Source organism: Chenopodium quinoa, unplaced genomic scaffold (assembly GCF_001683475.1).
Source record: "Chenopodium quinoa cultivar QQ74 unplaced genomic scaffold, ASM168347v1, whole genome shotgun sequence".
Classification (NCBI taxonomy): Eukaryota; Viridiplantae; Streptophyta; class Magnoliopsida; order Caryophyllales; family Amaranthaceae; genus Chenopodium; species Chenopodium quinoa.
In genome coordinates, this window is record NW_018744290.1 from 1,295,752 (window position 1) to 1,313,923 (window position 18,172).

At 34.9% G+C, this 18,172-nt stretch overlaps 2 protein-coding genes and 1 long non-coding RNA gene across 4 annotated transcripts; 2 read left to right on the plus strand and 1 right to left on the minus strand.

The window, feature by feature from the left end:
• Nucleotides 1-199: 199 nt before the first annotated feature.
• Nucleotides 200-5,487, plus strand: LOC110695154 (nuclear intron maturase 4, mitochondrial-like). The gene is given in 4 exon segments (XM_021872376.1): nucleotides 200-514; nucleotides 681-2,487; nucleotides 2,489-3,094; nucleotides 5,388-5,487. Coding segments are annotated over 3 exon segments (2,421 nt in total). The 5' UTR covers nucleotides 200-399; the 3' UTR covers nucleotides 2,988-3,094; nucleotides 5,388-5,487.
• On the minus strand, nucleotides 4,094-9,219 carry LOC110695153 (cation/H(+) antiporter 15-like). Its single transcript, XM_021872375.1, has 3 exons — nucleotides 8,581-9,219; nucleotides 6,963-7,958; nucleotides 4,094-6,758 (listed from the first exon to the last, which is right to left on the minus strand). The coding sequence occupies exons 1-3, from the start codon at nucleotides 8,806-8,808 to the stop codon at nucleotides 5,439-5,441; spliced, it is 2,544 nt and encodes an 847-aa protein (XP_021728067.1). The 5' UTR covers nucleotides 8,809-9,219; the 3' UTR covers nucleotides 4,094-5,438.
• Nucleotides 7,428-8,626, plus strand: LOC110695155. 2 transcript variants are annotated; one of them, XR_002506029.1, is made up of 3 exons: nucleotides 7,428-7,747; nucleotides 8,161-8,249; nucleotides 8,533-8,626. It is a non-coding gene; the product is annotated as an uncharacterized LOC110695155 (long non-coding RNA). The 2 variants fall into 2 exon arrangements; XR_002506030.1 differs by lacking the exon at nucleotides 7,428-7,747 and adding an exon at nucleotides 7,849-7,945.
• Nucleotides 9,220-18,172: the final 8,953 nt, after the last annotated feature.

Here is an 18,172-nt window from a genome sequence, read left to right on the forward strand (position 1 = left end):
CGGAGATTTGGTGGGGGTGGATATCCAAGTGGGGGTTGGGGCGGGGATAATTTTGGAATTGTACCCGCCTGGGCAGGGATGGGGATGAATTTTAGACCCGTCGCGGAGATGGGGATGGGGATGAATATGAAAATTTTAGATGGGGATGGGAAGGCCAACATCCGCCCCGCCCCGCCCCATTGACATCCCTACCCACATTGTAGTCCCTAGACTCCCTACTACTTTCTTCCTACTCGAACCGTTGAACCCCTCTCAAACTCCCCCTGAGGCCCCGAGTCCTCTCTCTCTTTCTATCTCTCCCTAGTCCCTACTTCACCACCATCCTTACCAACGTTAACCACCATCTCCCTCCAATTACAATGCAATAAATTCCTTTTTTTCTGTGAATTTTTTTGACTGATGTGGTTCCTGAGGCTCTCAAATTTCAGCAAAAAAGGGTTTTTCTTTCTTGGGTTTCATGAATTTTCTACCGCAAAAGCTTCTGCAATCAATAATCAATTGCATGTTTCTCCAAGTAAGTATTTTTTAAGCATTTACATATATTATTAATCATACTTCGTATTATTTTGTTGCTGAATAATACCTATTGTTGATTTTTAATAACTGTTTCAAACATAGTAGTACATTTAATTTTAGTGAAATTTGCATCATATGGGTCTATTTTTGTTTGATTGGGTCAGGAATTAATCTGGGTAGAAATCAAGCATATTTATCAACCCTTCAAGAGGCCAAAAATGATAAATTGGGTTTAGCAAAGAGTTTAGCTTCTGTAGTTGTTGAGTCTTCACCTTCTGATGATGTTGAAGACGCTGATAGGCAAAAAAATGGCAGAGTTAGGTTGAAACGGATGTCCGAAACGCGTGTAAAGAAGAGAGTGAAGCAGCAGTATATGAATGGAAGGTTTTATGATCTTTTTATGAAAGTTGTTGCTGATCCTAGGACCCTTTTGGATGCTTACAATTGTATTAGAGTGAGCTCGAATATTGATGTCACGACATTGGAGGATTCGGGCATTTGTTTTGAGTCTTTGGCGGAAGAGCTTGCGAGTGAAAGGTTTGATGTGGAAGCAAATACGTTTACTATCTCAACGAAGGGGAGTAGTAGAAAAGAAGTCCTTGTCCTTCCTAATTTGAAACTGAAGGTAGTTCAAGAAGCATTAAGAATAGTTTTGGAAGTTGTTTATAAGCCTCATTTCTCGAAGATTTCTCATGGTGGTCGAACTGGAAGAGGGCATTTATCAGCTTTTAAGTACATTTGCAAGATCTCTGATCCTGATTGGTGGTTCACCGTGCTAGTAAGCAAGAGGTTAGATTCTGTAGTACTTGCTAAACTAATCTCGATCATAGAGGATAAGGTTGAGGACCACCCTTTATGTGAGATGATCCGAAGCATGTTTGTTGCTCAGGTACTCAATGTAGAATTTGGAGGCTTTCCGAAAGGTCAGGGCCTGCCTCAAGAGGGGACCCTATCCCCTATATTGATGAATATTTACCTTGATCTCTTTGATGATGAATTCCACAGAATGTCGATGCGATACGAGGCTCTTGAATCCAGTTCCGAACTTGATGAAAAACAACCTCAGTCAAAGTTGAGAAGCTGGTTTAGGAGACAAATAAAATGCAGTGCTGACAACTCCAAAGGTCATAAGAATTCTGGTCTTAGAGTCTATTCTTGTCGCTTCATGGATGAAATATTTTTTGCTGTATCTGGCTCCAAAGAGGCTGCAATTTTATTAAAGTCTGAGGTTCGGAATTACTTCCAGAATTGTCTTCATTTAGATGTTAACAGCAATATGGAGATTGTACCATGTAATTACAGCCAAGGTGTTCGTTTTGCTGGCGCATTAGTTCTTAGAACCATTAAAGACAGTCCAGCAGTAAGAGCAGTTCACAAATTGAAGGAAAAGGTGAAATTATTTGCTTTGCAGAAACGGGAGGTTTGGGATGCAGGGACAGTGAGAATAGGTAAGAAGTGTTTGGGTCATGGTTTGAGAAAGGCCAAGGAGTCAGAGATAAGGCATCTTTCTGATAGTAACTCTCTTTTGAGCAAAATATCCTGCTACCGTAAGTCGGGCATGGAAACTGATCACTGGTATAAGCAGTTATTAAAGATTTGGATGCAAGATGTAAAGACAAATGCCGCAACCAGTGAAGAATATATCTTGTCCAAGTGCATTGCTGAACCTGCACTTCCACCATCTCTGCAGGAGTCATTTTATGAGTTTCAGAGACTTGTTGAAAAATACAATTCTTCTGAAACCGAAACTCTTCTTTCCCTTTTGCCAAGTTCTGGGTTATCTCCAAGATGTGAGACCATCACAAAGGTTATAGCTCCTGTCAATATCATTGAAAAACGTTTGTTACGCTATGGACTGATCAATGATGAAGGATATGCCCGTGCAGTTCGCGTTCTCATTTTACAGGATAGCAGCCAAATAATTGATTGGTTTACTGGTATTGTACATAGATGGCTGAGATGGTATAGTGAGTGAAAACTTTGGTGAGTTAAAGATTATCGTTTCAGACCAAGTTAGGAAGTCTTGCATCCGGACACTGGCGCTAAAATATAGAATTCATGAGTCTGAGATAGAAAAAAGTTTTGAGTCTCAGCTGAGCAGTATCTCACTTTGCCAGGACGGAGAGTATGGAATATGTGAAGATACATTGAATTCTTGTACTCTTGATCATGATAAGGCATTTATGTACGGAACTTCTTACAGTGGGTTGTGCCAACTGTCTCTTGCCAGGATGGTGAGCCTGTCCAGGCCATGTAACTGTTTTGTTATGGGTTGCTCAGCTGCAGCACCATGTGTTTACATTCTTCATGTGATGGAAAGGCAGAAATTTCCTGGTTGGAATACAGGATTTTCAACTTGTATTCACCCCAGTATGAATAAAAGGCGTATTGGGTTGTGTAAGCAGCATCTGAAAGACCTGTATCTAGGTGAAATATCACTTCAGTCTATTGAATTTGGTTCATGGAAATGAGGAGGCTTTTTTATAGAAAATGGTTACCCTTTAAACAGTCAGCTCATATTGAGAAGCATGTAAAGGAAGTCTGGTTTTGGGAATGCTTGAGCTTGATGTCTATCTAGGTATGTGTTCCAATTCTTGTCAAAGTTACTTCCATTGCACATTTTCTGTGATATCATAATTGCACATTAGGTGATCAGATTTTGTCCTTCATTTACTGTATTTTGTTCTAGGGGGGTAATTTTGGTAATATCTGTACTTGTTATACAACCTTCCCAATGCATTCACGGAATTATTAGTTTCACACCATTCTATAGAGCAAAGAGTCATGATAGAGGATGTAGATTACCTCTTAGAAAGTATTTTGCAGTTGAGATGCTTGTGATCTTGCATGTAAAGTTCATGTACCTTTCGATTTGAGCTGTATAGTGTGGTGACTAGTGCACATCTTACCTTTCAGTATTTTGCTATTAGTTCATGAGGATATTTTTCTAGAGCATATGGTTTTTATATTCTGTATCTTGTACAACTTTGCAAAAAGACTTATGTATACTCCCTCCGTTTCGGAAAAATTGACACACTTCCCTATTTTAGCCTTTTCAGAATAATTGACCTGCTAGTACTCTACCATAAATGGCAAGGGCTCACTATTATTAAATTATATTAACCATACTTACAATGGCCCTCTAATGTTTCTTACTTTCACATATCCCCCTTTTTAATAATATAAACTAAATCCTCCAACTTTACTTTGCATAAAACAACTCATTCTATGGTTCCTACTTATTATTTTCTTTAACTATGTGCCCAAGGGAGTGTGTCAATTATTCTAAAACAAAGAGAGTACCAATTAATCATTTATTCTGTATGATAAATATTCAATGTATGTCAATATGTGGACGCTAGATCCACCCTTGGCATATCTTTTTTTATACTTCCTCCAATTCTTTTTAGTTGACACGTTTCTTTAGTCACGTTTGCCAATGCACAAATTCAACCGTTAATATCTTTAATTACCGATAAACAAAAATTATAAAAAGTTGATACTGAAAAAATATATATCGTGACGAATCTAACAAGACCCCACATGACTATATTCTTCATTACGTATAAATCACAAACCCTGGTCAAAGGGAAGTGTGTGAATAGTGCTAAAGTCAAAACGTGTCAACTAATAAAAAACGGAGGTAGTATGTTTTAAGAAAATACATTGCACAAAAGCATATACTCCCTCCGTTTTCCTAAGTTCTACTCACTTTTACTCTAATCCCTTTACGTCAACCTTTTATTCATTTTATATCATCTCCCATCCCACTTTTTTTGTGACCAATTATCTTTAACAAATCTCTCTCTAAAAAGCAAAAGTAGCCACAAGAGTTGTCCCCCTTTTGAGCTCTCCTTAGTTTCTGTTGCTACAGTGAGTAGACCAGGAAAACCGGGGTAGTAGGTAAATGGCCTTTTGAGATAATTGTTATTGGAAATTCAAAGAAGCCATATCAAGATATTAATGTGACATAAAAGAAGTACAACGAATTCTATTTAATAATTCCACGCTTATCCAAGTTGCTACAAATTTACAATAAGGCACAAATCCAACCTGTCATTTATCACTGGTGTAATTACTCATTTGAGGTGACATTATATTTTTGAGGTGACAATTCAATCACAATTGTTTGGAGTGAGTTTGTGATTTGCTTTTAATTCATGTCCGCCTACTGATCTGTTATTTGTTTAACCTCTAAAAAACATAAATCAAACAGCAGCCTCAGCATTCATGGTATATTAATTTGTCTTTTGTAGAATGGCTTTCTTGCTTTATATATGATACACTTATTAAAGGAACTAGGATGAATGGTAAAGTTAAGCCCTGGTGAAGGAGAGGATGGTGGAACAAACAGAAATAGATTGTTATCTGCATAATTGTCACTTCAGATGTATGGATATCATGTGAGGCTTCTGTGGATGGAAAATGCATCATCTATATTCTGAGATATTAAGTTTCAATCAGGGGGGTCGGGTGCCAGGTTCAGATGATATGGTACTTAATGCAAGTACTATGAAACAACCATTGGCCCATATATGATAAATATAAAAATTATACTTAAAAGTCCAAACCCCCCTCCCAAGTGATTACTAAGTGACTATACAAGTGGGCTCTTTTAATAATTAGTTATATACACAACTTGAATATAGATTTAGTGGTATAGCCATATAGGTGTAGGGGTAGTTAGAGCGTCAGTATTTGGCGAAGATGATTTGAATAAATAGGGAGGTGTAAACAGGAGATGAAATCATGAAAACTAACTTTTTTAAAAAAAAAAGAAGAATAAAGGTTGCATATGGGTTCGGGGGGGGGGGGGTTCCTATTTCTGCTAGAAAATGCCGCAATAAATTGTTCTCATTACTTCTTATCAGATGATAATGCAGCGTCAGCATTGTTTGGTATCACTAGGTTACGGCTAATTTTTAGAGATTGAAGGCATTCTGACCCTTTGCTGGTGGTTGTCTTTGGTTCGTCTGATGCACTCCTGCATTTAATTGCTCATCAAGATCAGCTTGAGCAGTAGGGCTATCAGGAGTTGGTGGAGATTCATGTTGTGGCCCTAAACCAACATATTGTTGCACCACTAGAACAGAACTTGTTGCTGCAAAATCTGATGATGCCAACATGTCACCTATTGCTCCAAGTTCAGGGCACTCACTCCAGTCTGTTAGACCTGCTGTTAGTGGTGATATCATGCCTTGTCCTCTTCCCACTATGTAAAGATCGTGAACACTTTCAATTGCTCTTATGGAAGCCACTGTTTCCTCCCCATTATCTACAACCCTCTCCATGTATGTGATTGAGTCGCTGTTGGCGGTCTTCGTTTTGAAGTCGTTGATGAACTCTTCATCCATTTGTTTCTCTTGTTCAGCATCAGTTATCACAGTTAGCACTCTAGGATCCCCAGGCTCACGACTTGGCTCCACAGATGTTGTTCTAGAAGCATCGTCACCTGGTATGAACCGCATTACAGTTACTGTGATGCTTGGGTGTTCTGACATTCTCAATGCATATGCAAGTGCCTCCCTATCATCAGGCCCACCAAAGAAGAGCACTGCTATGTTGTGTGACACCTGGTTTGCAGCCAAACGGGTTGACCCACTTAGCCCTCTATCGACAAGGATTCCAACTGAGCAAGGGGCATTGGCTAATAGATTCTGATTTATCATTCGGAAGGCTGGATTTGTTGATTCCATGCCCCCATCCACTGTTTGTTGCTTATGGAAGGGGATGATGATAAATGCCACTCGCTTTTCCTGTGCTAAGTGACAAATATCTTCATGCATTGAGTTATAAGGGGAAATGGCTGTCAGGGGCTGGACTGAGACTGATCCAGCTTGAGCATGCTGCTCGTAATTTTCAAAGGCATTGATGATATGGTCTGACTGAGCTTGTGTTCTGTTGAGAGCAGGCCGACCTGACTTTCTGGTGTTGTGGACTATGAGCATTGCTGATGCTCGTCCTGTCAACTCTACTAGATGTAGCACATAAACACATATTGGAGATTTTCTTGACGGGTTGCTGGCTTCCAGGAGATTTATTATAGTCGGGACATTCCTTGGGGTGTGGATGCAAGTCAATACTTTCAGTTCTGCATCTGGTTTTGATTTCTGTATGGTTCTTCTCTTATATGCCACAGATCTTCTTGCTGGCCGGTAAATTGCCGTGACCAGGGGAGCAATCACACCAGTCATTATCAATGCAGATATCACCATGATTGAAAATGATGCATCGTCTAATACCTGTGACAACATAATTAAAATCTCAGAAGTGCAAGACTAATCAACTGGTAAAGTTTATTTTTATCTTTGTTAATTATACCAGTATTTTCAATATTGTCATTCATATCTGTTTGCTGCATATCTGTGCTGTTTGATAGAAATGAAATGAGGAAATATAGAAATGAAATGAAATGAGGAAATATACGAATCTAATGGCTTTCTGACCTTTTGGTCCTTGCCCACATTTAGGACAATCATTTCAACTAGACCCTTGGTGTTCATGAGCAAACCAAGGGTGATTCCTTCACGGATTGGCATGTTGTAGTAGTAGGCGACAGCAGCAGTGCCAGCAACCTTGCCAGAACAAGCCAGTACAATGACAGCCATGAGATTGCCCCAGACTTTGAGGCCGCCAACTTGACCAATGTCAGTCTTAAGACCACTGATTGCAAAAAACAGAGGAAGTAGAAGGCCTGATACAAAATCTTCGAGCTTTTCTATGAGGGTTACTCCCAAAGGTCCATTTGGGATGATAAGGCCGAAGACAAAGGCCCCAAATACAGAATGTGTTCCTATAGCATCAGTGATGAACCCTGAGATCATAACCCCTGTCAGGATAAGGCATATGTAAAAATCACTGAACGGTTCACCCTCAGGTGTGCGGCGGATCATCCACATGATGGTGGGTCTAACCAAGAAGATGCACACGATCACAAAGGCAGTGCTCGATAGAATCACCCAGAGGGAAGTGAGACTGGTTGAGTTGGTCTCAGCTAGCGCGATGGCCAAGGCTAAGAGCACCCAAGCACAGATGTCATTGACTAGTGCTGATGACATGGCAATCCGCCCTAACTCTGTATTGATGAGCTTGAGCTCGGCAAGAACTCGAGCTAGCACAGGGAAGGCAGTGACAGCGAGAGCAACACCTAGGAAGAGCACAAAAGTTCCGTGGTGGGTGCCGTCATCTTTGTGTTGCATTAAGAGGGAGAAGGTGCATCCAATGACAAAGGGTAAGATCATGCCCCCAATTGCGATGCTGATCGCCTTCCTCCCTGTACGTTTGATAACTGCTAAATCCATCTCAACCCCAACCAGAAATAGGAAATACAAGAGGCCAATGTTCGCCATAGTTTCTAAAACCATCACACTTCTTAGAGGAAATATGGTGTTGGCAAAGCGTTCAAATCTCCCCAAGAGTGACGGTCCAAGTATAACACCTCCCTATTTGATTAATTAGCATAAGCAAGCAACATATGTTAGCATACATAACCATGCTTTTGTTACACCTTACAGGGCATACACTATGCATAATGTACCAGAGATTATATAAGTTGAAACATAATCATGTAATTATACCAATTATTCTATACATTTTGTTATGTTGCATCAAATAATGTTATTGCTTTCTGTGAAACATGTGAAGGGGTGAATAATCGCGGGTTATTTTCAATGGAGAGCATGCTATATTTCCTTTTAGCAATCATCATTTGAAGATCAGAGCAAGCGATACAGGTAAAAATGCAAATTTCTATTGAAAATTAGGAAGACATTTTCCATGTTATGTTATAATTATAAGTGGACATTAATCACCTAGTAATTTTTCTACTCAAGTATTTAATTGATCTCGTTCTATTATACATCAATAAGATGGAGATATCCCATTTCACAAATGACCATCATAGATCAAATAATACCTTAATATATCAACCTTATTGTGTTATTATATAAATGCGAAAAAAAAAAAAACTACAGAGTCCATGATAATCCCAAACTGTCTAATAATTTCTTCCCACAGGATCCCTACAAGAGTCGTTAAAGGAAACGATTATGAAAATGTACTTACAAGGATTTCAGCGATGACTCGGGGTTGGCGAAGTGGCTTGAGGACGAAAACAAGAACACGAGTAGTAACGACCACCATCGTTAATTGCAAAATGAAGAGTGGTAAGGAATAATCTAAGGGATTATCTCCTTGCCACACCCCATTTGTTGTTATCATTGTTGGTGCATAGCATACTATGGGGCTAGACTCCAATGAATTTGAATTTGTTGCATTTGTACTTTCTGCCATTTTTATTTTTCAAGGGAGCAAGAACATGCAAACGTAGTTGTTTCTTATTCTTGTTTTTCTTGGAAAATTATCACACTTTTTTATAACAATTTTTTTTTTTTTGAAAAAAATTGTTTGTGCTTTTCTTTCTCCCTTGATAATAACCCAATTATGGTGGTTAAATTGGTGCCCTCATGCTTCGAACCACCGTCGCAAACGCCTCGAACTGAATCAACAATTATGCCTTCTTTGTGTGCTACAATTTTAGAATGAAAGTGGAGAATTTTATTCTAGCTATTTTTTATTTGAAAGCTTCTATTTTTAATGTTGGTGATAGCAATAAAACTGTTTTCTTTATTGATTGTTGAAAGAAGAAAGAAAATTAGGAGAAACAAGTAAAATTTAGCTTCTTCTGGTTGTCCATTCAATTTTTGAGCATATCTTTGTGGTTAGAATTTTTTTGCTTAGATAGTGAATGTATGCTATTTTAAGGAAATTCAGATGATATCATGTAATGTTGTGAAGACTCTCCTATCTTTCAGGAAAATTGAGAAGGTTTTTTTTTCTTTAAGACAAATCGAGAAATATTGAAGGTTTGTACTTTGTAGCCGTTGTTTCAATTGCTCGCATTCAAACACTAGAATGTAGATTAGAGTTATATTAAGCCATTTTAACTAGATTACATTATGAAATTAGAGTTATATTAAGCCATTTTAACTACATTACATTATGAAATTCTTCGTACAATACCTTGTAGTATGGTATACAACCCCAAGTCCATTGATAATTGATAAAGTTTGTACATAACATCGAAATTTACTAATATTATTTAATACGTAGTAATAGAGATCATAAATTTAAAGAATAGTGATAAAGCGTGAATATTCGAATCATATGTTTTTTGAAAAGAAATATGATTTGTATGGTTTACACATACAAATATAAACTTTACCTTTTACTTTCTATTTATTATTTTAATCAATTTATTATTATTTTTTTTTGGTTATTTTGATATAAATCATATTATGTAGCGTATTGAATCGAATTGAGCTAATACCGCCTCTTAAAAAACACTAACTTATATCCAAACCTCAATTAATTATTTCTCTCCCCTTTTACAAAATTGTAAATCGAATTGGCTAGGGAAAAAAAACCGAAGATACAGTTTTGGGTTGTTAGCTAAATTTGTAATAACATTGTTATATTTAATGAATTTAGAGGGGAGTCCCAATTTATCTCATACTTCCTCCATTCTATTAATATTACAACAATGGACTTTTTAAATTATTCATCACTCTTATTTGACACTATAATATGATTTATACGTTGAGCAAAATATAGTCATGTAGGATCTTGTTAGTTTCGTCTCATAAAATATTTTCACAATATCAACTTTTTATAATTTGTACTCTTACACAATTATAAATATTTAACTTGTAATAACTTGTAAAATGTGATTTATGATGCGTAATTTCACCCTTGTTGCAATATTATTGGAACAGAGGAAGTATTTATTAATGGCCAAAATTGTTAAATTTTTGATTAAAAAAAAGATAAAATTGTTAATACCATTATCAATTTTAGTGTTAAAACTCTACTAGTGTTAACGACTTGATCCATTTTTACCCTAAAATATTATACTTTTGTCAAGAACTTCAATTTCCTCATCTTCCCTTTGAAGAAAAAACATCATCCTTTTCCAAAAAAAAGAAAAAAAGAAAAAACATCATGGAACCCTATAAAAGAAAAAAGGACCGTTGCAATCTGCAAACCTCCACAACATTTCACGCGTTTACCGCGAAACCATTTACCGCCATATCAACAACGTCTCTCTCTTCTCAATCTTCCCTGAAAATCAACATTTCCGATCAAAACCCTAACCTTAACCCTAGATTATCTTCGTTCGTCTTATAATTCTTGAAATTTTCTCCGATTACACCAAAAATCTTCATTTTGGGGAGAAAAAAGTTTCCATTTTTAGCATTTTCACTTGTTTTAGCAACTAAATAGTGTTGGTTACTGTTTTAGATCGGAGTTCGGCAGTTTAAACGGACGTGATTTTGGTTTATTAGTAGAATTTTTGGTGTTGATGACTATGATGATGAAGATGATAAGTTGTTTGAGGAGTTCAAAATTGTCACTTGTTAAGGGAACTAAACAGTATTACTATTAATTAGTCTTTTTTTTAGGAAATACTATTAATTAGTCTTAAAACAGGGGTAATTTCTCCTTGAGACGGAGTATGACGGTTGTATCGGAGTCGATTACGGTACATTAACTGGGTTTTATGGCGGTGATGAAGATGATGAAGAACCGGGAGTCACAGAGGGGTAATTAAAAATCTCTCTTTTTTTTTTGTTTTTTTTGTTGCGATTCAGTGTTCAGATTTATTGCTTTTTTTGTAAAAAAATTCTGTTTGGTTGATTGATTAAGTTGTTGATTAATCCATCAATTATATACAAGTACCTTACTTAATGATATGAGATTTCCGAGTAGTGATCATCTTGTGTTTTTGGGTGAAGAATGAAGAAGATATTGTGGGGGTATACTTTTGGAATATTTTGGAATTGGAAGGCTAAATTTTTGGGTTTATTTATTTATTTTTTTTCTAGTGAGTATTTACTATAGAACTTGTCGGAGTTAAAAGATGCTTTTTTGGGGGTTTTACTCGAAGTTTTTTTTGTTGTTTAATTGACCTCTTGCATAGTAGTTGCATACGAAATGGGTTCATAGAATAGTTCTGGTTTTCCCACTCTTACAAGAGTTTGAAGTGGATTTTGGTGATTTAGATTGTTTCGTGGTTTTGATGTTTTAAAAGCATTGGTTTATTGTTGCGAGTTTGCATAGGTTTTGGAAGTGATAGTTGTTGTGTATATAGCCTTGCTGTCTTTGGTATGGTCTAGTATGGCTATTTTCAACTTGTGGATTTAGTAATGCTGTGATATTTTATGAAGTATATTAGTTTTGAGGTGTGAATGGGATTCCGAGTATTGACTATTTTGTTCGTTATTGTACATTTGTTTTAGGCTTGATTGATAAGGGGTGTTGATTTGAGGATAGAAAGTTGTGCAAAAATTTATGGTAGTTTAGAAGTATGGTGAAGCTTCATTTAGTGAGTAGCTTTTTTATGTAAAAATTGTGGTAGACATTATTTGATGATCTAAATTATCTAAGTTGGGAGCATGGGATACCGAGTTTTGAGTATTCTGATGGTTAAATTATAAATGTATATATGTTTTGAGTAGAGTATGGATTGCTGTGTCTGAGTATTTTGATGGCTCTTGTGTATTTGGTTTTTATGTATAGTTGGCTAAAGGTGAGGGTTGGTGATTTGAGGATGGGAAGTTGTGTTAAGGACAAAGGAGTATTAGGGGAATATGACAGTACCTAATCTAGCAAAGTAACTCTCTTTTGGTTGGTTTATCAACTCCTGAATCTCAGAGGAAGCGTTTTTTGTAAGATTTTATGAAATTGCTTACAAGTTTAAGGCCATTGAAATTGTAAACAAAGTGATTTTATGCTTTTTATACTTTTTATTAAACTTAAATCATTTACTGAAGTGTTGTTACTTACAAGTTATGGCTGATTCTGGAACTTGTTTTATTTTTTCCTCTTTTTTTATGGCCGAAATCTTTCAAATTTTGAAGGGTTTCAAATCTGATGTTTGAAGTAATTTTTTACTTTGCCCTTTTCTTCTTCTCATCTCATCACATCTCATTTGTCATTAAACTAGCTTGTAGTCTGTTAAGAACTAGTCTGGTAGGGGAGCATGACAATACCTTCTGAGGTTAAAGAAACTATTGTTTGGTTTATTAGTTCCTTAACTTTTATATCATTTTTTAAATCTTGTACCAGGTTATAGAGAAGGCTTACAGCTGAATATGATTGTTATAATACTTGCTTGTTGAAGCCCATGATTTTGTAAATAGTATTTTCGTATTTCTATGCTCTTCTTTTAGGTGGGAAGGTGTTTAAAAGTGTGCTATAAAGAATAAGCGTTTTAAAGTTTTAGTAGGTTCCATATATTTGTGCTTATAAGTAAGCCATATTGGATTTTTGTCTTTTTATCTACTTTTCAGACGTGATCAGATCTCAAAATTTTAAACTTTTGTATGGTTTCAAATTCTCCTTGTAAAATAAGGTGATCTGTTATATATTTTTTTCTTTCCTTTTGATTTTGATATTATCTAATCATTACAATGCAGTGAGATCTAGAGGTGTTAGTCAATTTAGGTTCCCCCCTTTTTACATGGATGGTGTTTGAAATTTAGGAATAGGAAATGCTTATGATTTTGTTGGAGGACTATTTGACTAGTGTTTTGACTTAGAGTTTATTTTCTCCTGAAAGGTTTTTCCCTTTTCTGTGAATGATGTTTTGGGATTTAGGACTTGAATATATTTCTGAATTGGACGGTTGACTCATTAATGGCTTCGGAGTGTATTTCTGTCCCTGGAGGATTTTCTAGTGCTTTAGGTTGTTAAATATAATCAAGAAGAATGGTGAATAATATGGTGATAAGTTTTTCATAGTAAATATCAGTGAGTGATGTTACTGTTGCACATGAAGTCTACTTATCATTTAGGTTATGTTTGCATAGGGGATTAAAGCTTTTAGCTGAGTTACTTGTAAATGAGAAAAGGTTGAGAAGTGCTATTTTAGCTACTATGTGTGGCCTTGTTACTGCTGAGTATCACTAGCAGAAGTGCTATTTTCACTATAGGGAATTAGTGATCATTGGATGTGTCTGTTGTGAAGAGTTTAAGTTTCAAGGGCAATAATGAATTTTTTGAGTATTAGTGGAAGAGTCAAGAACTGTCTATTAGGATGTGTTAAAGATTCTATAATGGGGGAATATGATGAAATATCATATGGCTAAAGAACCTCTTTTCAGGTTTACGGGTTCCATGAGATTTTTGAGAAGTGATTATCTGTGATTTTGGGTGAAGAATGAAGATATTGTGGGGTTATCTTTGGTATGGGCGGCTAGTATGGCTATTTTCAACTTTTGGATTTAGTAATGCTGTGATATTTTATAATGTATCTTAGTTTTGAGGTGAGCATGGGATTCTGAGTTTTGACTATTTTGTTTGTTATTGTACATTTGTTTTAGGCTTGATTGACAAAGGGGTGTTGATGTGAGGATGGAAAGTTGTGCAAAAATTTATGGTTTGATTTAGAAGTATGGTGAAGCTTCATCCAGTGAGTAGCTTTTTTAAGTAAAAAATGTGGTAGACAATATTTTGATGATCTGAAGTTTTTAAGTTGGGAGCATGGGATACTGAGTTCTGAGTATTCTGATGGTTAAGTTATAAATGTATATATGTTTTGAGGAGAGTATGGGTTGCTGATGTCTTGAGTATTTTGATGGTTTTTGTATATTTGGTTTTTAGGTAGAATTGGCTAAAGGTGAGGTTGGTGATTTGAGGATGGGAAATTGTGTTAAGGACAAAGGAGTATTAGGGGAATATGACTGTACCTAATCTAGCAAAAGTAACTCTCTTTTGGTTGGTTTATCAACTCCTGAACCTCAGAGAAAGTGTTTTTTGTAAGATTTTAGAGGCTGATGGGAAAAACAAATGTGAAGTTTTTACAAGTTTAAGTCCATTGTAATTGTAAACATAGTGATTTTATGCTTTCTATAATTTTTATTAAACTTAAATCATTTGAAGTGTTGTTACAAGTTATGACTGACTCTGGTACTTGATTTTTATTTTGTTTCATTTTCTTACGGCTGAAATTTTCAAAATTTTGAAGGGTTTTAAATCTGATTTTTGAAGTAATTTTGTTTTTTTTTTTTTTGTTTGTCCTACTTTGTACTTTTTGTTCTTCTCATCTCATCTGTCATAAAATTAGCTTGTAATCTAACAAGAATCGAAGCGGTGATCTTAATTTGGCTCTAGTTTTAAAAAATTTTAAGACGATGGAGTTTTTGCAAGTAGTAGTGGAAGAAGATTAGGTATTATCTGGGTGACTAGCTACTAATTTAACTCTTAGAAGTTATTTTCCTCCTTTAAGGAGTTTGAAGTGGAGCAATTGTTGAAGTCATTTTTAGGATCTGTTTATATGATTTATCCTGTGACTAATGTTGTTCAAAGTGCTAGTCATGTTTAGGTTCATTCTAAAAATGTGATTTTTAAGGGAGTTGTTGGATGCTGTTTTTGGAGTTTTAAATCTGGGTGCTAGTCATGTTTATATGATTTTAAACTATGGACTAGTGGTTGTGTTTGTACATTATGTTGGGTTTGAATTCATATGGTTTTTGTTTTTAGAGGGAAAGTGTTGCAGAGAATAAAGGTTTGTTCCAGAATTCTGGTAAAACTTCATTTGATGAATAGAATTTCTTAGTAGTAAATTGCGTTAGATGAAGTTATTGTATCTGAGGGTTCTAAGGTTTTGGAGATATTGAGTGGTACATTCCACCATTGCATTCTAATTTATCTTTTAGCATTATGAGAGGGTTTTGGAGTAATTATATGTTAGTTTGTAGGTTTTTATTTCATATACGCCTTCAATTATGTTGTTGAGGAATTAGAAGTGACGTGAAGATTGAGGTACTGGTTATGCATTTTTTTTTAAAATTATGTTTATTGCAAGGTAAATAAGGTGCTACTTTTTAAAGGCAATGGATATACTTGCAGACTGCATCATTTTTGGAAGAAAACGAAAGATGTTGACGTATGTGCACTTGATGGTGGTTGTGTTTGTGAAGTTTATGGATGAATCTAATTTTTTCGAGGTGTCGGTCCTTTTTATTTGGCTTCTTATAAGTGCAAGATCTGATTGTAGTATTAGTTATGAGGAAAGTTAAGGATGCTGAGCTGAATATATTGATGGCTTTTGGTTATTAATATATATTTGGGTTTATATATGGCCAAAGGCTAGACTTGCTTACTTAAGGATGAGAAATTTTGTTAGGAGCAGCTGAATAATAGGTGAGCATGAGAATACCTTTTGAGGTTAAAGAAACTCTTGTTTGGTTTATCAGTTCCCTAAGCTTTTTATCATTTGTGAAATCTTGTGCCAGGTTATAGAGAAAGCAATTTATAGGCTTACAGCTGAATATGTTGTTAATCTGTTATAATACTTGCTTGTTGAAGCCCATGTTTTTGTAAATAGTGTGTACATATTTCTATGATCTTCTTTAAGGTGGGAAAGTGTTTAAAAATGTACTATAAAGAAAAAGCTTTTAATAGTTTATAGTAGGTTCCATATATTTGTGCTTATATGTATTATCATTTTGGATGTTTGTCATTTTATCTACTTTTTTCAGAAGTGATTGGATCTCAAATTTCCAAACTGTGTAAAGTTTCAAATTCTCATTTTTTTAAAATATGATCTGGTATTTTTTTTCTTTCCTTTTGATTTGATATTATCTGCTCTATACAATGCAGTGAGATCTAGAGGTGTAAGTAAATTACGTTAAGGTTCCCCCCTTTTTCATGGATGGTGTTTGGAATTTAGGACTAGGAAATGATTACGAGTTGGTTGGACGACTATTGACTTGTTTATGACGTTGAGGTTTTTCCCTTTTCTGTGAATGATGTTTTGGGATTTAGGTCTAGAATTTTTTTCTGAATTGGTCGGTTTGACTCTTGACTCGTTAATGGCTTTGGAGTTTATTTCTTTTTGTGAAGGATTTTCTATTTCTTTATATTGGTGAATAATATGGTGATTAGCTTTTCATAGTAAATATTGGTGAGTGATGTTACTGTTGCACATGAAGTCTACTTATCATTTAGGTGATGTGGTGCTAAGGGGAATAAGGCTTTTAGCTGAGTTTTTTTTTTTTTTTTTTTTTTTTTTTTTTTTTTTTTTTTATTATTATTATTATTATCATTGCAGTGGTTTATAGCCTTGCTATTCTTGGGTGAATGAGTAAAGGTTGAGAAGTGGTATTTTTGCTACTATTTGTGGCCTTGTTACTTTGAGTATCACTAGTAGAAGTGCTATCTTCACTATATGGAATTAGTGATCTTTGGATGTGCTGCTATGGAGAGTAAGGCCCTTATTTTTGCCTATCTAAAATTATCTGATCTGGTCTGATCTGATTTGGCCAAACTATGACCTTAAGTGTACGATAATGTGTAAGTAAAAAAATATATATTAAGTGAGATCTTGTTAGATTCATAATAATGTGTATTTTATTAATATGCAATTTTTATTAATTTTTTCATTAGGAAATTAAAAATATTTAGCGATAAAAAATTACACATAAAACGATAATCTGATCTGATCTGAACTTATTTTTTCTGAAATAAGTAAAAATAAGTTGAACTAAATAAGGCCTAAGTTTCAAGGGGAATTATGAATTGTTAGTGGAAGAGTCAAGAACTATTGATCAAGGATTTGAAATGTGTTAAAGATTCTATAATGGGGGAATATGATGAATTATCATATGGCTAAAGAATCTCTTTTCGGGAATATGGCCTTATGGGTTCCATGTTTTATATTTCATTTTTCACATGTAGCAGGTGGTTCGAGAGAAAATAAAAATTATTTAGTCAAATTTTATAGGCTTATAAAAGGAGAAAAAAATTCAATTACTTGAAAGTTCAGATCCATTGTTTTTGGGAACTTAGTGATTTTATAAGCTGTATTATTATAAGAGCATTTTCAATAGTATTATGAAAACAATTCATATTCCAAATTTATATTTTTAAGGTTTCTGATTTGGAGCTGGTGTGTTTATTATTTGAAATAAAATTACTTGATCTCTTTAAGTTTTCCAAAAAAAAAGAAAAAAAAAACCTCAACTTTATTTAAAATTAATTTTTTTTGTCCACATTCTACAAAATGATGAATGGTTTTGAACTTAGATAAATAAGGTAAATCGGATTTTTGAACTGGTTGGCCTTTTTATTTTTTTTCTTCTTCTGATCTAATTTCATTTGATTTTAAATTAGATGTATGCCAGTAAAAATTAGAGTTGGTCTTATACATTTGGTATAAGGTTTTACTAGCTGTCAGCCTGTACATTTTGCGTGTGGGACTAGAAATGGATTCAGAATTGGTTGGGTACTTGACTATTCACTTGTTTATGGGTTTGAAGTATATTTCTCTCTTGAAAGGATATTGAAGGCATAAAATAAGTTAATTTACAATTTAAATGGTCTATATATCCATAGGTATCCTGCAATGTGCTTCTGTTAAGCCTATGTTCTATACAATTTTATTTTTGACGGAGAAGTCGGATTATATTTTTTGGGGTTTTCTGATATTTGCTAATCTATTTATTTTTATTAAAAAGCTTTGATCCGCGATTTTTTTTTTTTTTTAACTACAGCAAAGAAAACATAAAATCGGCTACAGAATTAAATTAGAGAGGGTGCTACGGCATTTTGCAATTTTGGTGACTACTTTTCTCAGTGTATTATTGTAGATGAT